The 24249-nt window shown below is 42.5% G+C and overlaps 1 protein-coding gene across 5 annotated transcripts; it reads right to left on the reverse strand.

The window, feature by feature from the left end:
- Positions 1 to 4491: 4491 nt before the first annotated feature.
- TP53INP1 (tumor protein p53 inducible nuclear protein 1) lies at positions 4492 to 17154 on the reverse strand. 5 transcript variants are annotated; one of them, XM_030444780.1, is made up of 5 exons: positions 17122 to 17154; positions 12616 to 12898; positions 11815 to 12166; positions 7914 to 8009; positions 4492 to 7709 (listed from the first exon to the last, which is right to left on the reverse strand). In XM_030444780.1, the coding sequence occupies exons 2-5, from the start codon at positions 12725 to 12727 to the stop codon at positions 7460 to 7462; spliced, it is 810 nt and encodes a 269-aa protein (XP_030300640.1). In that variant the 5' UTR covers positions 12728 to 12898; positions 17122 to 17154; the 3' UTR covers positions 4492 to 7459. The 5 variants fall into 5 exon arrangements, with proteins under 5 accessions (XP_030300640.1, XP_030300641.1, XP_030300639.1 ...); XM_030444781.1 differs by lacking the exon at positions 17122 to 17154 and adding an exon at positions 16003 to 16099 and having other exon boundaries at positions 11815 to 12163; XM_030444779.1 differs by lacking the exon at positions 17122 to 17154 and adding an exon at positions 16003 to 16099.
- Between the last annotated feature and the right edge of the window lie 7095 nt (positions 17155 to 24249).

Raw genomic sequence — 24249 nt, forward strand, 5'->3', positions numbered from 1 at the left:
GACTGTGCTGCTCATTTTTCCACACCTTTTGCTGTGAACTGCTACAGGTCATGTGCAGGTCATGTTTGTGGTTTTGCCTCCATAGTGGAAAATGCATCATCATTCTCTGTCCTGCCAGCAACTTCTCCCAGAAATTCTCAGCTGCGCAGGAAAGAAAAAAAAACCAAAAAAACCCCACAAAAAACCAAACAAAAAAAAACCCCAACCCAAAACCAAATCCAGAAGGTCATGTGTAATACAGTCCTGATGCAGACAATGAAATTAAGTTTTTAATGCAAGATAATGTGCTGATCTCTTGATGTGGTGATACAACTGAAGTGACATGGTGGACACTAGGACCCTCCCAAGTGGGTTAGTACAGTACATCCTCTTTCATTATGTGGATGCCTCCTTAGGGAAGTTAAATGTGAAAGGGAGAAGATTTTTTAAGCTTCTAATACACTGCAACTGCTAAGCAGTTTTTGTGCTGGGATCTGGCAAGTCCTTTTAGATTAGTCTTACAGTTTTCATGATTTATTTTTTTCCTAATTACAAGTTCTAGGTATGTTCCACAGAAGGTGTGAGCCACCTTCTGTGCCCCATTGGAAAGGCAGGAATTACAGAACCATCCTTACAAGTTTACTCAGCTGAAGTTGCTTTTCTTGGTTATCTTTTGATACAACATCTACAGTCAAGGTAAGGACAGCATCCCTGCAGTGAAAAACAAAAGCTGTAACAGCCAAACATTGATTCTATCTTCACCTACCTGTGTTGGATCTCCTGTCTTCAGCTCTAAGAATTAACAAGACCCACTTCTTTCATGTTTTCCAGCATCACTTCACCACTGGGCTGCAGAAGTAACATCTTTTGGACCAGGAGACAAATGTAGGTTGGGGGAAAGAAGGAATCTCAGATCACAGAGAAAGTAATGTAGAACAATGCAGGACAATAATACAGTACCTTTAAAAACCAAAACAGATTAACTTATTCTCACCATAACCTCCTCGTGCGAGCAGCATGTTAGGAGACACCCCTTCCCCATTCAGGGAAGCAGGAGAAGCAGTCACCTAGCTGCAGGGAAGGTCCTTCTTCTCCCTCGTTCAGCCTCTGACCTAGCAGCATGTGTTATTCCTCCTTCAATTCCTCATTGACACGACTCACATCACCTCATCAAGATTACAGCTGCTGGGCCTTGGGCTCAGGACTTTTCTTCCCAAGCAGGCAAGGTGATGGTACTCCAGCTTCCAAGCACTGTAGCAAACACTTTCTCAACACTTGGGTTTAAGATTTATGATTCTCCACAGCTTGAATCTTGGGTATTATCTCCTGCACATCACCTTTAACTCTGGAGAGATCCGTGTTGTGCCCTAGCCAAGATTTTTGGGCATAATTGTATTCCTTATTAGATTGCCTGACCAGGTCATCTTGCTTGGACACAGTAACATGAAGGCTGCACTTCAGGAGAAATAGACACATGGCACAGGCCCTGTCTGCAAGTTGAGATCTGAAGTCTGCTCCTGGCCACTATCCTAGTTTTGCTCCTCTTGTCTGGATTTTCTTTTTTGGCTATTACTCTCTTTCCTTAGCTTGCTCATGAAATGACAACATAGTTATCTGACTCATTAAGGCATTTGAGCATTCAGATACCAATCTGCCAAAAAGATTTAGGAAAAAGTCAAGAGATTTAAACTTCTGAAGTATTAGTTATACAGCAGTAGTGCCAAGATAGTATTTTCACAGAGAAACATCCTGTTAAGTCTAAGTTCAGTCCCACTTATTCCAAGACTGATTATTGCAGCCACATGATGCAAACAACAGTGCCACAGCAGCCCTGGCCTGCTCTTTTGATGAGTCATTTCTACATCTGTCAAAAACCCGGAACCCTACTTGCAAATATCACTGAATAACGGAGGCAACAGCATTTTGTGGTTATAAACATGCACCAAAAGAAGGCCACAAGACAAAGAAAGCAGCAAGTGAATGACTGAATGAGGAAACAGTGCCCTCATCAGTGTTAAGTGTCAAAGAAAAGCAATTAGCATGCTAGCTTCATCAGAGACGTAAAAGGATTTATATAAACAGGAAAAATAGAATGTAAAGCAAGAACTTAAGTCAATATGGTCACACTGATATGACCCTTTATAGGAATATTTTTGTTTTAGCACAGAGAAGTTTAAAATACACTCATTCATATTTTGGAATCATACTTTGGAATCAGGTTCAACCTGAATTTAAAAAGCTGCATTAAATCTGAACTAAGCATCCCTAGGGAGAACACTATCAGTATAGCTATGCTAGATTATCTGGGTGGATATGATCATGCAGGCATAATTGGTAGAACTTTCTCCTCCTGAGTTCTGCACAGCTCCACATAGACTCACTGCTCTGATAAATGTCTGAGTCACAAAATCTACATTAAAAAAAACAACAACAAAACCTAAAACAAAACAAAACCCAAGAAGCCAACCAACCAACCAACCAAAATCCAAAAACAGGTTATTCAGTGCTTCTGCTAGGAAGATAGATGCTCTTTGGCATAAATTAATTTAATTGCTGTCAGTTAAATAGTCACCTGGTTTGTTCAGGGAGTGAGAATCAAGTCATGGACGACCTGCAACAACTTAACCCATGCAGATCCATGGGGCCCAGCAGCCTGCATCCTATGTGCTGAGAGATGTCTGATGTCCTTGCAAGGCCACTCTCCATGATCACTGAGAAGACATGGAGATCTGAATGAAGAATGACTGATGACTACAGGGAAAACACAAAAAATAATTCACACACTATTTCAGAAAAAGTCAAAAGAACAGCCCAGAGAAGATCAGTGAGCCAATTTCTTACATTTAAATGGAATTTGCCATATTTCAGCTTGCACCAATTGCCTTTTGTCTTTTCACTGGGCACACTAGGGAAGAGTCTGGCTCCATCTTCACTGCCCTCATGTGTTTATACACCTTGAAAAGATTTCCTCTCCCCGATGACCCTTTTCTCCTCCAGCCTAAACAATCACAGCTTTCTTAGCCCCTCCCAGATATTTGAGTCTCCAATCCCATAATCATCTCCCTGGTCCCTTGCTGATCTATTCCAGTATGTTCATGTCCTTCTTATACTGGGGAGCTCAACACTGGGCACAGCATCCAGATCCGTCTCTTCAGCATTGAATGAAGGCTCACCTACACTCCACCTGCTGGCAACTCTTCCTAACACAGCCCAGAAGGCTTTTAAGTTGTTTTTGGTTTTGTTTTTATTCAAAGCCGCAAGGGTGCACTGCTGGATCATGCTCACCTCGCTGTCCACCACGACCCCCAGCTGCTTTCCTGCCATTCAGTCTCCGGTCTGTGCTGGTCCCTGGTATTATTTTCACAATAGGTACAAGATGCCACCTTTCTCTTTGTTGAGCTCCATGAGGTTTCTGTCAGCCCATATCTCCAGTTTTTCGAGGTCCTTCTGAAGGGCAGGGCAGCCCTCTGGTGTATAAACAACTCCTCCCATCTTCTGCAAGCTTCCTGATTGTGCACTTTACCCCATGATCCAGCTAATTAATAAGTACTTTCAACAGCATAAACCCCAGAATCATCCTCTAGGGGATGCCAGTAGCAACTGGCTTCCAGCTGGACTTGGTGCCACTGATCACAACCATTTAACCACAGGAGTTCTGGCAGTTCTCAGTGCACCAGCTCACCAGCTGTTGATGTATCCCATAGATCTGTGTACATGCCATGTCTTAAAACCTTTCTTACCTTGAACCTTCTCAACAAAAGGTTGATGATCTTTACTGTAGTCTTTGCTACTGGTCTCAGGAGCCCACAGTTCCCACGGGCTGTGCTTTCTCCTAGAGACAAAAGGCAAAGGAGACATGGAATACCTCAGCCTTCTCCATGGCCTTTGTCATGAAGCCTCCTGCTCCATTTAGGAGCAGACCCACATTTTCTGTAATTTTCCTTTTGCACCTGATATGCCTGTGGAAGGCCTGTTTTCCTCCATATCCCCTGTCAGATTCAACTACCGATGGCATGGCTTTGCTTTTCCTAACCCCTTTCCTTGACATTTGAACAGGAAACCTCACAGGTTACCTGACCCTGCTGCCACCTCTTCAATATTAACAGCAGCCTTCTACACAGACTCCTCATGGTGGTGCACAGCAAGAGCATGAAAGGCAATGGGTACGAGTTGAAATTAGAGGTTCAGCCTAGATAAAAACAAAACAAAAAACCCAAACAAAACCAAAAAAACCCCAAACCTCCTTCCCCACAACCCTGTGCAAGTAGTCACGTTTTTCTCTGTCCTGCAGTCCAGTACTTCTGCATGCTGATCAGGAAACCCAGCAAATGCCACAGATGTACAGTGCTACTCACACCATGCACTGATCAGCAATGCAAACTGATTCCCAGAAAAACTTCTGTACTGGAACAAACACTCCAGGGTACTCAGTACTTGTACCAACCACACCTGAATGGGGTGCTCAGGCATTTGCATTTTGACTGACCTGTACATAAAAGAACAGTCTGACAATTTTTAATAGGCCATTTTTTATTGAGAGTTAAGATCACGTCCCCCATGGTGCGCAGAACGCACCATGAAAACAAAATACAGATTGCTTTAGTAAATACAAACTGGTTAAGCAATGCTACTTTTTGGCAAAGTGCTGTATTTTGTCGGTTTCCAGCTTGTGTTAAACTTTAAAAATAAGAGCCAGACATTCTTCCATATCAAAAGGACTGCTACAAATAGAGAAGTGGCTCTGGAGAGAAGCTGCCATATATGCATAGACTGATGTACAGTATTAACCCTAACTGAAATGTCCCTTTTGAATCTTCAAGTTTGCTGTGTAAAAGGCACAGTTCGACATGCAAATCTGTCTATTGACCAATATATATGAAAATACAGTTTCAGCAAGATTCATGAATATCAATCAGTATGAGACAGTGCAAGGCCTCCACTTTTACAAGAAAAAACACACTGTAATACAATTCAAAAACCATATAAAAAGCCACACAGCTCACTATTAAAACAGAAAACCAAACAATTCTAATTGCCCAATAGCTCCAGGCACAAAAGAGGGCTAGACCAACATAAATACATAAAACAAATTAACAAAAAGCCATTGATGCAGTACTATCACACAATAATATGGTTTCCAATATTACAAATCGAGAAGCACAGCTTTGTGCAACAAAACAGTTTATATCCTGAAAGATATAGGTTTTCATCACCAGAAAGTCATCTAGTAATGTAGTATAAGAAGATCAGTATCTCCCAATCCTAGGAGCAGTCTAAAGTTGCATTTACTTGCCCACTGAGAAGAACAGACCAAGGCTCTCACTGTAACGCCTGGGAGCCTTATACTCTCAGCTCCATCTCCCTGTTAAGTTAAAGGATTACTTGCTCCTTCCAACGTGGGGAGGTGGAGACTCCATCTTCCTTCATTTCACTTTAAGAAAATTAAAGCTGAAGGAAAGTAGTTACTTTATATAAAGAAAAATAATACAGGAAAGGAAAGAATTTTCCTGAGCTAGAAAGTTGGCAGTGAGGAGAAGGAAGTTCAAGCCAGGCAGAAGGTTGGAGTGATAAAGGTAGATAATCTGAGGCAAGTAAGAATACTTGTGAACAGACGAGAGACTGGTGAAACTACAGCTACTTGCAGATAAACCAGGGTATTTGGACCACAAAAGAATTGTTGTACAGACATAAGCATGTACTGCTGAGAAGAGTAATAACAATCTCATTTTGGAAATGCATGATGTAACCAAATTTGTTTTCTTTCACTGTTCATTCAAGTTCAACATGTCCTGAAAAAAAAAAAAAAAAAAAAGACTAGTGTATCCAGGAAAGCACCACTTGCTCTTATGCATTTAACTATTTGTCAACATCCCTTTACAATAATTCTAACTAATTCCAGTGAAGCAGCACAGCTGTAGTGAGAGGTTATAAACACCATTTCCTGTACACTAAGTATGTTCCACAACAACTCCAGCTGCAGAATGCACAACAGTACTACTAACATCAAAGTTAACCCAAACTGTTTGGTTTCAGTGAAACTGAAGCATTTAGCTGAATTCAAAATACTTCATAGGTCTGGAATAATTCACATTGTTGGTCTTGCCTAATTTCAAAGACTCCTCACATTACTCCTTATACTGACTTCTGTATAAGGACTACTGGAAGACATGGTTGAATGTATTGTTAACACTTTGATGTCCTAGGCACTATGGACAAGGGAAAAAGAGTAAGTCAAGTTAAGCACAGACAGAAAGGGGGATGAACTTATATTTCCCCCCTTCTTTCTGTTCAGGTTTCTGCTTACTCACCTCCACAGCCACTCAATCTGCTTTCCCAATTGATCTACCAGGGCTTGGCTGCCATGCAGCTGCTGTGTAACACACACTCTTTGTCAGCAGGTGAACTTCTCTTTTTAAGTGCCTGCCAACTTCCAAAACATCTTGCACAGTGTTTTTAAGATAGCTAGTTGTTAGTTTGGAATGGCTTTTTGTCCCTGTTGGTCCACAGAATTGCTATCCAGTCCTTCTGCCCCCAATGGGCTAGGAGAACAACCACTGCTGATCTAACTTGGTTTTTATACACCCTGTTATCACTGCATTTAGCTCTGTAAGACTGATATTCCACATGCTTTTCTCCCTGCCACACACTGCCCTTCATTTTCAATCACAATTAACTCAGACTTCATTTTTTTGTAGAGAGAGAAAGAGAGAAAATTAGGAGAATTAGATAAAAGGAGTAAAACACTCGAACTGTACCAAGTAAAACCCAGTTCAGCTCTCTGGGTTGTGCACCTGCACTTAACCCATAGGTCCATTTCCTTTCACTCCACTGTGAGGTACTACATCTGTAACACCAGTGCCATATCATACAACATCAGGGGAACATTTAACCCTTTTCCAATACCCATATTACGTACCCAACACACCTACACAGACTCACAGTCACCCAACACACCTACACGAGTAGGTACTAGGCAATTTAGGCTGGATGTCCTTCTTGTAACAGCTCAACATAGCTATGTAATATCCACTGGCAGCTATAGTATTTCATTGTTAGAAAGTAATCATATATGCTGAATACACAGACAAATACACAAGCTGTCAAGTACAGCTCATTAAAGTATATGGCTAATCTCAAATTTTCTAACTCCACTTTGATTAATGCAAAATGTAACTGATTTCCATCTCAGTTAAATTTCTTTAAAATACGAACTAGGAACCCATCTATAAATCTTAGTTTAAAACAACACACAAGCTATTGTACTGATAGGCTTCCAAGACATCGATATTTAACATCAATGTTTAGGACTTGCTGCAAGATGCTCAAGAGATTTATGTGTCATTCCAAAAGGATGCAACACTAATTACGATTGCACGCGAGGGATTGATGATCAACTTCGGATTGACCACAGTTACCTATGCATGAAAACAAGAGCAACCTAAAAAACCAATTAGACCATAGATTAAAACCACAAGAGCCATCAGTAATTGAACTGGCGCTGGCAAGGCTGGTGAACAAAGAGTCCATTGTGCTTGACTTGCCGAGAGTGGCAATCCCTGGTGAGGTTTTGGCGACGGAGACTGTTTCTGTTGAGAGAGTGTCTTTCATTATGTTCTTTTATCCAGTGGGTAGGACGAAAGCTCTTATTTTTTTCCAGAAAAGTTGAACGAGTAGCAAGAGCTGTGACATAGCAGTGCACATGCTGTCCTGTTTCATTTCGTGCCTCCAGTCTGGAAATGTAAGCAACAGATATCAAGTCATTACTGAGATGCTCTGGAAAGGTATGCAAACTATAAAGGGGAGAACAGGGGCATCAACATCCAGCATTTCAAAAGGACACCCTTATTCTGCTGAGCAGAAATTTGGGCTGAGGTGAAGTCAAACTAGTTTATGAAGACCACACTGCAAAGTAACACATAGGGCACCTAACTCACTTTTTGTGTGAGGGCATCACAGTAGCCTTGGGACTTTTGGTGTATTTATTATTGCAGCCTTCCCTCTCCACCTCACCTCCCCAAGCCCAAGATACACTACAAGATAAGAAATAAGGCAAGGTGGTTTCACACTGCTCCAGCTTAAGAAGACCTGGAGTTATCCACTAGGCAAAGTGTGGTTCAGAATCTTCTTGAACATAGGTAGTTCAGCTTGAAAACAGAAGCAGGCTAATGAAAGTGTGTTTGGATTGCCAGCCACACAAGTAAATCCAAACAATGCTCATGCAGAAGAATGAGAAAGACCAGTTGTGACACACACAGGAAATAACTTAGAAAGATTGTTCCTCAACCACCCCTCTAGATTTCAAGAGCAGTCAGTCAGCAGGTTTGCCAAACCCTTACTCATTCATGCACTAGTGAAAAACAAACCAGCAGCCTATGCAAGCAGAGACTGACATTGAAAAGAACTTCTCTCCTTGACAGAACAATCATGGGTGTTTCCTAAACCCTCCAAAGTAAAGCTAAAAATAAGCCTGGTAGTTTTAAAAGCAAAGTAAATGCCAAATTTAAACACCTGATCTGGTGTGAGACCAGTGGTACCAGAGTTGCTTGCCCTCTTTTTCCTCACCCAGGACTCAATAACCAGCTGTCAACTCAGTGGTGGCCAGGAAAGATGTCTGCAAGATCAGGAGCTTGCTCAGGCATGAGCAAGAGGTTTCTTGGAAACTGTTTTTCAGCACTAGCATGACACTATAATGAAGTCTCTTCTGGAAGAGCTTTATTTGACTTTACTGATGTCTCTGTGGGTATATATGGCACTCAGTGCCATAGTCTAGTGACTGTGGCGGTAGTTGATCAAGGTTTGGACTCGATGATCTCTGAGGTCCCTTCCAACCCAGCCTATTCTATGATTCTATGATAAGTATAGCCACCCATGCCCATGATATGCCCTTAGAGCCTTCCTTCTGGGAGGGCTGCAGGTGCCTGGCACAGAAGTGAGCTGTGCCTCCTGCCACTCCACACTGGAGCAAAGTATTCCCTCGTCAGCAAGGGAATATTCTCCCCCATCTGGTTGTTGTGTTTGGGTTTGTTTTTTTGAATGTTTAAACCCACTTGCTTTTGGCTCCTCGGTTAGTCCATTGACTGACTGAAGCCTACAGACTCCAGAACAGCCACCTGGGACATGCTGGCTTTCCCCTGCCTGTTCACTGGATGTTGCCTAAACCTACCACTTGAAATACAAAGCAAGTGATTAATACAACACAGATCAACTCCCAGTGCCTTGTAAATACTCTCTGTGCAGATCACATCAGTTTAATTTACATGAGGGTGCCTGCAAATATAGGGCTACTGTTTCCTATGTGGGGTAATCCCTTAATGCACTGAACAGTGCTGGAGGTGGAACTCCAAGTGAAGCCTTTCTAGGGAAAGCCCTATGGAGCTTTAAAGCTACACCACACTTATTTTAGAACCTATATTACCTAAGCATGCCCTTTCTGCAAATCATTAGCTAGCAAAAGGCATTAGCTGTTAATACAAAGCACTGTGGTTTGTTACAGAAAAACACATGACTAACCTGATAAACAGGGGGAAGCTTATACAGCATCCTTTTGCTTGTAAGGAATGTAAAAGGAACAAATAGATTTCCTCCCCAAGAGAAGAAGAAAAAACAAATTTAAAAATGCTGGTTGGTAATGTTTAAACTTGTTTGTAAACCAACACTCTTGTACTTGTTATCTGAAAGTTAAACCAGAAGTGGTCTGAATTTGCTGAAAGGCCACATACTTTTTCTGAAAGGTAGCATCTTGATAGCCTGGAAACTAGTGAGCCCCCAGCACCAAAAGACCAGGGCTGATTCCACCAATAGTCAAAATGTCATTTTAGAGGGGCTGTGTCTAAAGCCAGACCACTGCTACATATATTGACTGCAGCAACTCCAGCATCTATTCTGCTGGAAAGTGTAAGTGTCCTGCCAGTTGTGCTATAGAACCAGACCTCACAAGAAACATTAAAGGCTTCAGACCCCACTGTTCAATTAATACCCGAGTAACTTTCCTGCCCTTAGCGTTTTGACTTGTTAAAGCAGATGTAGTTAGGCTTGATCAAGGAACATCATTTGGCACAAAGGTTAGTCATAAAACCAGTATTGTTTTGTCAGACAAGGCTCTAGAGGAAGCAGTGTTGCTAGGAGCCTGATTAAACAAAAGCACTGTCCCAAAACAGAAGTACTTACTGTGCCAGTGTGCCTTAAGCAGCTTTTCTTGGCCCTACAATGTCAAATGGCCAACCATTAAACCTCTAGAGACTTCAAAACATCTTTTGAAACTTACTGCATTATCAGTGTAATTGATGTTCCCAGCTTATGTAGTCTACTTCAGCTGTGGACTTAAAGTCTCCTCCCAGTTCTGCCACCCAAAATAACCTATAAAAAACCCCTAGATCCTCTGACAAAGCAATGGCACAGAAGTTAGTGTGAAGAAACTTAATCACACACCAGCTGAAGTTCATCACACCTTTAGCACATTAAAGCAGCTTATCTGTACTGTGTAATGCAAGACAGAATTCTTCTCCAGAGTTTATATCAGTATCTCCAGCTCAAGTCACTGAGAAGACAGTGCCCAGTTTTGGCATGCAAACTGGTACTTTAGATAAACTGGTCTGCTGCCTTTCACTAAGGCATGCCTTGCAGCCTGCAGATCTCTTCCAAGTTCCTTCAGACTCTTATTTTAATGATGCTGTGTGCTCATAGCTTCCCCCTATATTGAAATTAAGCTAGACTCTTGATGCTTAACATCACAAACTGCCTTCCCGAAAGAATTATACAAATCCTCCACTCTAAGATAGAGGGTACCAACACTGCACTTCAATATTATACACCAGCATGCCATCTCAAAGTCACCAGTTTCTTTGAACTAAGAACTTGAAATATGGCAAAGAGATGACCAGAAAAGTTACGGCATCTACCTACAGCAACTCTACCACTACACTATTTTTTCCCCCTATATAACAAAGCTTAGAAATACTATGATTTCTAAGGATAAGCAGTAGATGGGACAACAAGCCAGTTTTTGTTATTAAACAGGCTTCACAAAACACCCAGGTATTTCCAAATCAATGAACACATGGGCAAATGTGAAGTCACAACAGCAAATTGTGTATACAGCTAGGTATACCATACTTGTATAGCTGTATGTACCAAATAGTTAACACCAAAGCAGTGCATGGTAATCATGCCTCTGCAAAATCCCACATGGACAGATCTTCATGGCTCAAAACCAAAGAGCACAACTTCTTCCCTTGTTAAAAGCAGAAGTTTGTAGCACCATATTTCACCTCAAGGGGAGTAAGTTTTGTGGAATATGTCAGTTTGCTTTTGTTCCACAAGTCACCTGTGGAAGAATTTAATCCTGTCCTAATCTATTACTGAGTTGAAGAACAGAAAAAAAAAAACAAACCAAAACAGACTTCCCTGTCAGGGTAATTAAAGCAATATTTTTCATCTCAGGAGGTGAATGAAAGCTCACTGAGTAGCAGTTATGAAAGATACACAGAGCTATGGAGAGGGTAAAGTACTTTCTAATCTGCATCACCTGCTATAAAGTTAACTGCCACCAGTTTCAACAGAAGCAGAGCATATTCTGCAGTGGAATAATGAGGCTCCATAAATATTCATTGCAGTGTCAAAACAGCATACCCAACTCCTTCCTGACATAATCTTCTATAACATTTTTCTAGGCTGGCAGGCAGCCCTGACAACCCTTACCCACCCTGTGTAGTATTCATGCTTTATTCACTTGCTCCAAAATACACTGGAAAATTCAGTATTAAGTGTCTAAGTTGATCAAGTAGAAACCAGATATTCTGAGCAACAGAGCTTCTTGACAAGAGCATTCAGACGTACCTAGGACTACCTGGACCATGGAACTCCTCATCTCCACATCCAGTCTCATTAAGGCTGTGACAAGCATTGTGGACAGCATACACAGACATGCTGGGATGCTCTATTAGAAGGTTCTCCATGGGACTGGTTTCCACTTTGATAGTGGTTAATCCACCTGCAGTAAAACATGGGGGAGGGGTAATAAACCAGCTCTCCTCCATGGGACATGACTCAAACTGGATGAAGCAAGACTCGCTGGCCTCTGGCAAGTGTTCCAAGGGAGATGGCAAACAAGAGAAGACAGGTGAGCCGTCCGCATCTGATGCTTCAGTGATGTCCACTTCCTCCCCAGAGCAGTTAGTGCAAGTGTCTGCTGTAGGTGGGCATTAGTCAGTGCAGAGGAACCCATGGATGTTGGTGAGTGCAGGTCAAAACCAACAAGGTTGCACAAAGCCAGAAAGGAGATAAAAAAAAACAAACAGAAATAAACCCCCATTAGCACATATACAATTCTTTATTTTTTTAAAAGCAAGGGGAGGGGAAAAGGGAGTTCTCTGATAAGCCATGCTAGACATGTAAAACAACTGTTATCAGTAAAGCTATACAGTTGTATAATAAGTCAAATATTTTATCTGTACACGTAGTTCTGCTCAAGCCTGTGTCAGGCTTATAAACACGACATCATTTTTCTCACCAGTTCACGTAACGTGTTTTGGTACATTTGTTTGGAAGACACATTACACTCTAATCTACACTGGTTATGGTTCCTTTACATGGAAGCAAGACAAGTAAGGCAAAACTTGTGTTTGAGAGATGTCTTACCTATGAAGTCAACTAGAATCCACTCGTCATCTTCTTTCTCACTGAACTCTGGCTCTTGGCTGGACAAATTATCAATCTCTCCCATGAGCATGTTATTTAATCTCTGGAACATTACTAAGGCAGAACAAGACTTTGGCTAGTAGGTCTTTAACTTCAAGGCCCAAGGCACAGCTTGCACTGTACTAGCAGAGTGGCAAAGACTTGAGATTAAAGTGCATAGATACTTTATCAGCTTAGGTAGAGGACATGCAGAGGCATGGCTGGTAAACAGTTTATGTAAAACCTGAAAGAAAGAAAGAAAAAGAAAGGATGACAAGAGTCTTAATGACAAAGGAACAGCTAACATCATTCACGAACAAAATTAAATCCCATGTCATCGGTGCAGTCTGAGATACCAGTGAATGTTTTTCCCTGCGAGGAGAGGCAGCTTCACTGCCATTCACCATTCCTTCCCAGCCAGATACATAGAAAAAGTCCAAGTGGAGTGGAGCACCTTCCTCCTAGATCCTCCTCCCTGTGCAAAGGTCCATTCAGCTGCCAATCCCCACCTTCTCCTACAGGAGGAGAGGACTTTTGCACAGGTGCCTTATGCCTGCACTCACTGAGGTGTTCCCCAGCGCCCTGCCCTGTCTTCCTTCTGATCAGAGAGATGTGAAGTGCACGATTGTTTCTTGCTCCACACAACACATCTCCTCTGTTGACACAGCCTCACACCTCTCCCAGAGGCTCCTGTAAAAGCTCCCAGGGGTGCCCAAGGGAGTGTTTCTTCTCCCTCCCACCACAGACTGTTCAGAGCCACTTTCTACAAGTTAACACAGCAGGAAGGCAAATCCCTTCTTTAGGTTCAAAGTGCACTGTGTAGTTACTGGGGAGACCATTTTCACAGCAAGCATTTAACTAGTCATGTATGCTTAAGTCTATGTAACAAGACAAAGTAACTCATATACTTAATTAAAACCAATGCTTACTTCTTAACATACTTCCCAAAATCTATATATAAACAGTCACCATAAGGCTGAACTCAACGTTTGACATTTAAGATGAAAAATCCTGTTAGTATCAAGCAGCTGAAAGTTCAGCCACCTCAGATCAGCCTTTGAACATGTATGTATGAGCCAACAAATAGAAGCAATTAAAGTAGCCTGAAAAGTAAAGACAGTATGTGAAAAATACTCACCAAATTAACTACAAGTTAATTGCACCATAGTTATATTTGTCACAGAATGTCAGAATTATTACAGATTAAATACCTGCTCAATAATTAAATACCCAGGTAAGAGACCATGAGTGTCTGTATTCAGAAAGAGAAAGTAAGACTACACTACACTAGGCAAACCCAGCCATTAAAAGAAAACACAACCCACAAAGATTGCTTAAGGCCAATATCCCTTACTTCACCCTGTAATATGCAGGCTACACTAAAGACTCCTACATCACCTTACTTCAGGACACTGGACCCCATCACCTGCTCCACTGAATGCATCCATACAGTACTGCTCCCATAGACACCTAGGCAGCTACCTCCTTATTCAAACAGCACAAAAGGATGGGATTAGAATTTAAAGTATTATTTAGAAGCAACCTGAAAAGGTTTTGTGTAACTCAAGAAGTTTCTGCTGAAGAACCTGAGTGCATAACTAATGCTGTGGGAAGACAAGGCTAGGAACAACAGGCTCAGCTGCAGCAGAGATAAAAAGTTATTTTTTAGGATCACTCTTGAAAATTAAACATGTGGGCTCTCCTTAAGAGTGCTACAAGAGCGATCAGAAGTTTAAAGAAAAATGGTAAAAATTTTAAAAAGGGAAGTGCTTAACAGAGGGAAGGAAAAAAAATTACAACGGTAGTCAATTATGTTAAGAGGCAAACTTTTATTCCTTTCTTCTACACTCACAGCAAGCAGAAGTGGCTTTTAACTGCAGCGAAGTTCAATTTTCAGTGGTTATCAGAAGGAAATGCTTTTAACCATTAAGGTTGCTAAGACCAGGATGGGTTAACTTAGGAAATGCCAAATGCCCACAGTGTTCCTAACCATCTTCCTGAAAAGGTTTGAGCTTTTCAATTACAGACAGATCTTGCCATGGATAAGGAAACAGACTCTAGGTGGAAGCATAAAGTCTGTAGCTTTCCAGCTATCTTCCACATCCAACCCTAACTCTCCTTTGGCAGAAGGCCTAGGAACAAAACGCTTTTTTTTTTTCTTTAGGCTAACTAGAAAGCCACAGTGTAATTGCTGATCAGCCCTGGTGTTCCCTGGACTCCCCCACTCACCCACTGCCTCTTCCCAAGAGCGAGACTAGAAGTCCCTTCAGGAAGAAGCTATCTTTTTGTTCTGAGCATGGAGAGCTCATACTCCTACATTAAGACTTCAGAGACATCACAACAACACGAAATAACCAACCTCTAACAACCCAGAGATCACTGATGCCTAGAATGCAAGTGAAACAAACTACAGCTTTTGACCCATAAAAGGCTTTCTGTGTCTTCCTCCCACCCCAAGACAGATAAAAAAGAAACAAGCAATCAAAAAACCACAAACAAAACAAAAAACTCCAAACATCTGAACCTCTCTGAAACTGGTTGATGTTTTGACATCCTTCTGGATAAAGTGCCTTTAAAAACGCCACATTTGGGTGCCGTTGTGCAAGTCTGATGGGCACTAAGAAGTGACACTGTTGTGGCCAGGGGAGGGAAAGTAGCCAGAGGCTGGAGGAGGTAATTCTGAGACAGGAACTATCAGCTGCAAGAAAAGACAAGACTAGGGAACAGCTGACTCAGCTACAGGAGCTGATAAAAGGCTGTTACAGATAACACATCCAACACTTGTCAACAATATTGTATTTCTGCATTGAGATTTTTTTTCCCCCTTCCACCTTAGTAGAAGGGATGGGCTGCAGGCTAAACAAAAACCAAACAAAAGAGTACAACAAAAAAAATCAGAAGAAAAAAAGAGAAAAGACACCCCCCTCCTAACTCATTTCTCATTTCTCCCCCGTGCCCCCAACTCGCAGACATTTCATTACCACCAGGAGGCTCCACGAAGCCACTTTCCCGGCGGCTGCCCCGGCAGAGCCCGCAGCAGCTGCGCACCTTCCCGGCTGCGCTCCCAGCCCAGCCCCGCTGTTCAGCGAGCGGGGTGTGGAGGGGAAAGCCCACAACTACCGGGAAAACAGGAAAATCCTCCCGGCCTCCCTATTTTCCCATGACAACCAAGCCGGGATGGATACGGTGGTGGAGGGTGGGGGGGGGGGGGGTGGAAAACGGGAACTCCGCAGCTGCCTTTCCGCCTGGGGCAAGCTCATCCCGCGGGACCACCGTTACAACCCCATCGTTTGACTCTGAAGCCGAGCCTCAGCCGCAGGCCCAGGCCCCGCACCATATAAAACTCACCCGCTACACCGCGCTGCTCCCGGCTCCGCGGCCGAGCCAACTCCGCACTCCGCGGAGCCCCTTTGTTGTTATAGCCGCGGAGCGCAGCTGACGGCCCGGCCGCGCTGGCCCCGCCCCCTCCCGCCCCTCAGCCAATGGGAGGCGCCGCCGGCTGTCGCTAACGCACGTGACGGGCGGGCAGGGAGGTGCCCGCCTCCGCCCCCCCCCCCCCCCCGCACTGTGTGGGGTGATGGAGTCATGGGATGGAGTGGGGTTGGAAAGGAAGCTTCTCCAGGCTGACCAACCCTAGGGCTCTCAGCTTGTCCTCGTAGAAGGGGATGGCCTAGAAAACGTGTCCGTGAGGTCGCTTACCCCATTCACTCACAGCTTTTAAGGCAAAAAAAATTTTTTTTAAAAAAAGGTGATAAACATAAACACCAGAGCTCTTCTGGGAAATGAAGAGCGAAGAGGAAAGGAATTTCCAGGCAGTGAAGTCAGAGTCCAGGAGAGCTGGTGCAGCCATGCTGGACTCACAGAATCCTTCAGGTTGGAAGAGACCCTTGGGATAATCGAGCCCAACCATCATCCCTGTTCTACAAAGTTGTCCCCTAAACCGTATCCCCCAACACAACATCCAAATGACCCTTAAACTCATCTAAGGATGGTGACTCAACCACCTCCTTGGGAAGCCTATTCCAGTGTCTGAGCACTCTTTCTGTGAGAATTGTTTTCCTAATGTTCAGTATAAACCTACCCTGTTGCAACTTGAAGCCATTCCCTCTTGTTCTATTGCTAACTACCTGTGAGAAGAGACCAGCACCTCTCTACAATGTCCTTTCAGGAAGTTACAGAGAGCAATGAGGTCTCCCCTCAGCCTCCTATTTGTCATACTAAACAATCTCAGCTCCTTCAATTGTTCTTTGTAAGATTTATTCTCCAGGCCCTTTACCAGCTTCATTGCCCTCCTCTGCACTCACTCCAGCACTTTGGTCACTTAATATCATAGATTCATCATGGTTGGAAAGGACCTCCAAAATCATTGAGTCCAACCATCATTCCTACACCACCTTAACCACTCAATCATTCCCTAAGCACCCATCTTTGGGAGATCTCCCATGTACCCATTTTTTTAATACTCACAGGAATGGTGACTCCACCACCTCCCTGGGCAACTGATTCCAATGCTTCACCACTCTTTCGGTGAAGAAATTTTTCCTAATATCTAACCTGAACCTCCCCTGACACAACATGAGCCCATTTCCTCTTATCCTATCACTAGTCCCTAGGGAAAGGAGACCAACCCTCACCTGGCTACACCCTCCTTTCAGGTAGCTGTAGAGAGCAATAAGGTCTCCCCTCAGCCTCCTCTTCCCCAGGCTGAACAGCCCCAGCTCCTTCAGCCTCTCCTCGTAAGACCTGTTCTCCAGACCCCTTATTATCCTAGTGTACCTACAACTAATATAAATCAATGTATCAGAGCATTAATAGTCACTGCAGACTGTACCAAATGCCAGGCAGGCAAATAACTGCACCCTTCCAAAGATGCTGAACTAAATGGGTGATGTGCAGCCAAACTGATTTACATGCAACATGAGGATTTTTCATCATTTCAGTAATCATAGAATCATAGAATCATAGAATTGACTGGGTTGGAAAGGACCTCAGAGATCATCAAGTCCAACCCTTGATCGACTGCCGCTGCAGTTACCAGACCATGACACTGAGTGCCACATCCAGTCTCTTCTTAAATATCTCCAGGGATGGAGAATCCACTACTTACCTGGGCAGCCCATTCCAATGTCTGATCACCCTCTCTGTAAAGAAATTCTTTCTAATATCCAACCTAAACTTCCCCTGGCACAACTTAAGACCGTGTCCTCTTGTCTTGCTGAGAGTTGCCTGGGAAAAGAGACCAACCCCCACCTGGCTACCCCCTCCTTTCAGGGAGTTGTAGAGAGTGATGAGGTCTCCTCAGAGCCTCCTCTTCTCCAGGCTGAACAGCCCCAGCTCCCTCAGCCTCTCCTCATTGGGTCTGTGCTCGAGTCCCTTCACTAGCTTAGTTGCACTCCTTTGGACCTGCTCCAGGACCTCGGTATCCTTCCTAAACTGAGGGGCCCTAATGTTCAGTATCAAGCGATGATGACATCTTCTACTAAAATACAAGGTGCGTAACTCCAGTGTGGCACAGCTGCTGGGGTTCAGATAAACATCTTGATCTTTCAGCCTCAGTGTTTAATAGTATTGTTTTTGTACACTTGTGTGTTTTGTTGAGGTTTTTTTTTTGGTTGGTTGGTTGGGTTTGTTTTGTTTTTTCATGTAAGGTCAAAGCTTTTCTATTTAAAACAAAACAGAGAAAGTTAATTTTGGAAAAAAAGCTGAAGAGTGCCTTCCTGCAGCTGGGAGCAGGCTGTGTAATTTGAACAACAAACTGCCTAGCTGATACAATTTGCCATTTTTTTGTAAAACTTAAAATGTCTGCTTTTTGATGATACTTTTTGAAGCTGCACTAAACCTTCCTGAATGTTGAGATCAAGTTTATTTTTATAACACCAGCACTATCAAGGGGTGTAAACTGATTGTACGTTTGATTGAACTTTCAGTTTACAAATTAAAGCAGCTCATGAAAAAACCTACAAAGCTTCCTTGATTTTCAATTATAGTGGCTCCAAGATTGAAGAGGGGAGGAGAGATGGCAAAAGCAGCGCGTGTCTGTGAACTCAAAATAGGCGAGACAGAAAATTAAATTTACAGAATAAATGCCCCAAAGGATTTATGCATATTAAAAAATTATATTGTGTTAGAACACGTTAATTAAGGTGATACAAAGCACTCAGTGTAGACAAGAACTGTCATGTTTAGCAGCTGGGTTACCTTGGGTCAACAACAACAATAATGTTAATCACAGTACTCTTTGTTTATCTTGATTGTTATATTAAGTGTTACGTGTAATCAATTAACATAATGCATTCTTCCAGTGTAGGCAAGCCCTGGGAAGGCTTGGGATGTATTTGAGACACAGACACATAGTGAATTTAAAAGGCCAGTGTTTATATTTTTTTCCAGTCATCTGAGAAGTAATTAAAGGGGCAGAAGCATTCCTCTTTCTGTAATGTTGTTTTCAGTTTCTTCCCTCTATATTTCACTTACTTTCTTTAATTCCTTGTGGTCACAAAATGGTGGAAACAATGGAGTTGCTTATTCTTCCCTCCAAATCACATCTCTGTTGGTAAGAGAGCCAGATCTGAAGCCTATTCTGCTGCTCAGCCTGGTGACTGGTGTACTTTTGTTCCAGATCTGACAAGTACTTAGGCATACGAATGGGTTCAAATGGAATAAATTATGTGTGTGTACTTAAATACCTGCTGACCAAGAGCCTGGGTATTTCATCCTGCAACCTCTGAGGTCAATGGCAAATTTTCTGGTGATTGCAATGGGGCAGGTTTTGGCCTGAGATGATTTATCCCAAGTCTTTCAAATCAATTTGCCTTTCTGTTGATTCTAATGGTTGTTGGACCAGGCCCTCAGACAGCAAAAAGAAATATAGGCTCTGGCCTGGAGCTTGCTGGACACAAAGTTTGACTCAAGAGGCTCAGAGACTGGCCTTCAGTCTCTTCCAGTAATTTGTATTACAGAAAAAAATATTCTGAAGAGATGTCTAGGGCAAGGGAACCATTCCTTTTTCAATAACATGTCTCCTTGCATGACTGAGTAATTGGTAGGAGTTAGCAGAGAGTCTGTTGTACTTTCTGTGTGCTCAGTGGCAGCTTGGTGGCAAAGCCATTGCCATCCCCGTGTGTTCAGAGTGCTCTGTGTGCCATAGGAATAGTCAAGGGCTGAGCAGTGGTCTCCTGTTATTTGAACTGTATTGATTTTCCAAGATCCTACACATTAATGCAGAGCATGACCTCTTGTCTGGGTTCCCACTGTGTTGAAATACTACAGCAGTATTTAGCAGGCACAATACATGTCTAGCCATGGAGTACAGAAACACTGACCTTCCTACCACAAGACCTGCAAGTTACAATGAGTGCATTGAGCTTATAACAAAGCACTGCCATGTGTCATGCCTCTTGGAGAGGCCCTGCTCTGCAGACATGTCTGTTTAAATGGTAGGTGAGGAGGCAGATCTATCCCCATACTGGAAGCACCGAGTAGCAGGAGGGAGAACGAGGCCAAACAGAGCTTGCACAGACCAAAAAAACAGACTGTCTGTAAACCTTGGAGAAGATATACCATCCAGACAAAGATAAATAATTCTTTCCAAAAATTGTGCAACCAGCCACTTGATATCACTCTGGGTGATTTGCATGAACAAATCCATCGTTCCCATGCAGCGTGAACCTCGAACCTCCACACCATTCACCTTTGCTGATATGTGTGTCATTGGTTTAAGTTCAGTGCAACACAGCTACCAAAACCAAAGCTTCAGTTAAATGTTCAGTTAAAGACTGATACCCTAAACCTAATGGTGATTAAGATCAAGTAATGCCTTCTGCCCCATAGATGATAGCTTCCATCTGGCTGTGGCAGGAAGTTCTGTGCTGTACAAGAGGAGATTCTGTGTGATTCTGCGAAATCATTGCTGCCCAATAGATCTTGATCTGTCCTGCTGAATGCAATAGGCAGAAATAGTGGGGTGTACAATTTTAAAAATATCTCCAGTTTATGATTAACCACAATGAAATACTTTTTTTGTCCTATGAAAAAGATATACTAGCTGTTGTTCAAAAGTCCAAGACTTTCTGTCCAAATTTAGGTACAAGCACTCCAAACCTGTTGTTTAAAGCATGATCAGTCTGAACAGATCCAAGCTTAAAAAAGCACAGTCTGACCTTTGTGTCCTTGCACATATGTCAGCCCCTTTTTTTGAAGCAGACTTCTAGATTTAAACATCAATCTCAATGAAAATGGGCACTTCCTTTTCTGCTCTTCTTCCTCTGACTTTAGTTAGTGTAAAGATTGATTGTTCCTGCTGTAAGTCACAAGTTTCTAATGTTATTTTTCCAAAATAGCAAGTTAAGATTTTGAGTAAGAGCAGGCCTTTCCAGACTTTTATGCAAAACAGGTGTTAGAGACCTGTCTCTGTATTTCTAGAGCATGAACTCAGCAAATTTAAGAATCCAATTTTGACATGACTAGGAGGCCCGTGATTTGGCTGAGTGAGATCCAAGGAAATATATATTATTGGATATGATCCTCCAAACCAGACTGAAAAAGTTGGGGGATTCAGTTTTCTCTGAAAGAACTATTATCTTAAAACATTAAAACTGTCTTCTTCAGAAAAGTGTCCTTTGTTAGAAAAAACTCTTTTTCCTTTGAAACTGCCAAAATGCAATGTCTGTGTTTCATATTGTTTGAGAGCAAAACCAGGTATAATTCTGTCTTCAAATTGCCACTGGCAGGAAGCCATTGTAAATCATAGCAAGATTAAAAAAATAACGGGAAGCTCTAGCCACACAGTAAGCTCTTTTCCTCCATTTTGTCAAAACAAAAATCCTCTCAGGAGTCAATGTAGATTTCCATGGTCTGGATAGCCCTGCCTGGTTTTTTTTAAGCACCTTCAGTGACAGCATCTGAATCCTTAGCTCAGGCTGGAATGTGTTGGGCTCCCCAGCAGGTAGTGCCGTACAGCAGTGCCGGCCCGCAGAGAGCCAGAGGCAGATGCCTCTTCTTGTGTCATTATGTGAATGATTTTTTTCTCCTGAGCCCAGAGGCATTCATCAAACAGTTTCCATTGGGATTGTCTGTCCTCTTTCATATTTGTCTCTTGTGCTAGAAAAAGTCCAGCATGGCTTCACTGATCTTGCCTGAACCTGCCCTCTCCTTCAAGCACTTGGTAATAAAAGACCCTATTGTACATCTGGGTACACCCAGGAATCACACTGCCTTACTGTTTTCCTCCTTGTCCTGTGATTAGAGAGGCTTTCCAGAAGCATGTCTCCTGTGGAAGATAGTCAAGTACAGCACTCTTATCATGCAAAGGAGAGATGACCCATGAAATTTTTTACTTTGGCATTGAACATGCATTTGTTACGTTTATGAAATTCCTGCATGCTTCAGATGTGTGATGGGTTGTTACTACGGTTATTGACACTTCATTTTTTCTTGCTTTCTATTTCAGGGTGATCTTAGGATAATGGACATTCCACAGCATACAGGCAAGCATGCTTGATCAACACTGGGGAAAGCTGCTGCAGTTTCATGTCAGTAAAAAGTTGTTATTAAGCACCTATTACAGGTTGAATTTAGGAGGAATTTACCTTGGTGCCATAATTCATTTCCCCATAATGAATTTATCTTTGTAATTATTGTAACTTAATATTCAGCAAGAGGATAAGTAGGTTTCTCTGTCCGTGGTATATCTGTAGTTCAAATCGTGGGAATGACGGCGTGCAAGAGAGCTTCCTCCTTGAAGAGTGTTTTGTTGTGTGGGTAGCCATGCTTTAAACCCTTCCTTGAATTTCTCTGCACAACTGCAGAGTCAGCAGGCACACGCTGGTCACATCTCTGAGGCATTTTTAGTCTCACCAGTGACCCATTTGTTTCCTTTCAGCTCTCCCACTGATTCATAGGCTTCCTAAAATAGTGAGCACTATCTTTGTTCTGTCGTGATGGGTTACAAAAGAATTAGCAACATCAGTTTAGCACCAAATAATGTGAGTCACATCATACACTCTGACGTACTTGGACTTCAATTGTGAGACTCCATCAAATTGCAAATTACTACTATTTTTGAAAGATATTTTAGTCTTTGCAGGAAACAAAGCCATACACCATGATTCTGTGTTGTTATTCTTTTCAGCCACAGATGTTTCTTACAAATAGTGAGCCCAACATTTCTCAACATAGATCAAAATAGATAAAATAGATAAAAATAAAAGGCCAAGTACTTTCAAAAGAACATCAAATAATGTCTGTTGCAGTGGAGCTTGAGATGGGTAGAAAAGATGTGATGTTTTCCTGCTTCCAGGTCTCAAGCACTGTGTCAGTAACAATGACAATCAATACTACAAAATGTTCTTAGCTCACATGCTGAAATCTCATTTGACAATGTCATATATACAAACATATATATGTGTCTGTGTATTTCATAAATTATTTATATGGTGTATTTACATTATACATCTATGTATCTGTTTACACATGGAGGAACTAACTTGGGATCCCAAGTACTTATTGACAGATTTCCTTTCCTGCTTAGGTCAGACATGATGAACGCCAGCACTCTGCCAGCTGAGCTCTGCTGAATGAATAAATAGCATGGGAGGTCTTGTCTGTTTTGCTAAGCATTTCATAGAAGCCAGGTGCAAGAGTCATCGTTGCATACTGAATTGCTGCAACTCAGATTCTGGTTTTACAGTCATCTGAAGAGCTCTTGTCAGATGGCATTTTAAAACTGGCTCTGCACAATAACAAATTAATGAGGTCTCAGTCTCTGCAAGAATTGTGCTAATGAAGCCTCCAGGCAAGATACAGATCCTGCCCCATGCCCTTCCAGTCTGGATGAGTTAGCGTTCACAGAAATGTACAGCTTCCATGCATAACAATCTAACTCCCCAGATGACAACAGTGATTTCAGTAAAACTTGCCAGAAACATGGCCTTGTCCAGCCATCACAGCAAAGACCTGTACTTCCAGATTTAGCTGTTAACCTGTTGCGTGTCTTTGGGCAGACTGCTTAGCTCTGCCTAAGTTCCCCATAAGTAGGATGCGGTCAGGTAGTCAGGCACACCCCTGGGAGGATGCAAGAAAGCTGTTTGGACTGAACCCTTGTTACTGTAGGCTATCTAAGAACTTCTCAAACAGCTGTAAGTTGTTGGAAAGGTTCTTGAATAAGATGAAGGAGAGCTGCTGGGGTATTCTTCCAGCTGATGTTTCAGCTGGTGTGAGGTCCAAAACCTGGACAAAGTCAGTATGCTATGATTCTTAAACATACACACCAAAACAGCACTTCTTGGCTATGAGTGACAGTGTTTTAGAGTGTGACAACCTGACAGTGATGCCCTTAGTCTCCAAGCACCTGGTATCCCCCAGGACTCAACCCAACAGCTGATGTGTTAAAAGCCACTTGCCTCACCTGTGCCAGTGCTCCAAAACAGGCCAACTGATGTATTTTAAAGATACTTCTTTCATCCTGCTGTGGTGAAAGCGCTCAAGTATTAGAAATGTGTTTTATTTAAAATTTCCTAGCAGAAGCAGGGCCTTAGAGTGTCTTCCAGGGTTTTTGGAAAAACATCATGACTGGTTGTGACAGGGTAAGGGATGTGT

This window comes from Calypte anna, chromosome 2, assembly GCF_003957555.1.
Source record: "Calypte anna isolate BGI_N300 chromosome 2, bCalAnn1_v1.p, whole genome shotgun sequence".
NCBI lineage: Eukaryota > Metazoa > Chordata > Aves > Apodiformes > Trochilidae > Calypte > Calypte anna.

What these genes read in the sequence shown, in the direction of transcription:
- TP53INP1 (XM_030444780.1), bottom strand. Translation starts at nt 12,727, where the DNA reads ATGTTCCAGAGATTAAATAACATGCTCATGGGAGAGATTGATAATTTG. An exon ending in CATGGTCCAGGTAGTCCTAG is followed by an intron (nt 8,010 to 11,814) that starts GTACGTCTGAAT and finishes CTTATCTTGTAG; the next exon opens with TGTATCTTGGGCTTGGGGAG. An exon ending in GTGATGCCCTCACACAAAAA is followed by an intron (nt 7,710 to 7,913) that starts GTGAGTTAGGTG and finishes TTACATTTCCAG; the next exon opens with ACTGGAGGCACGAAATGAAA.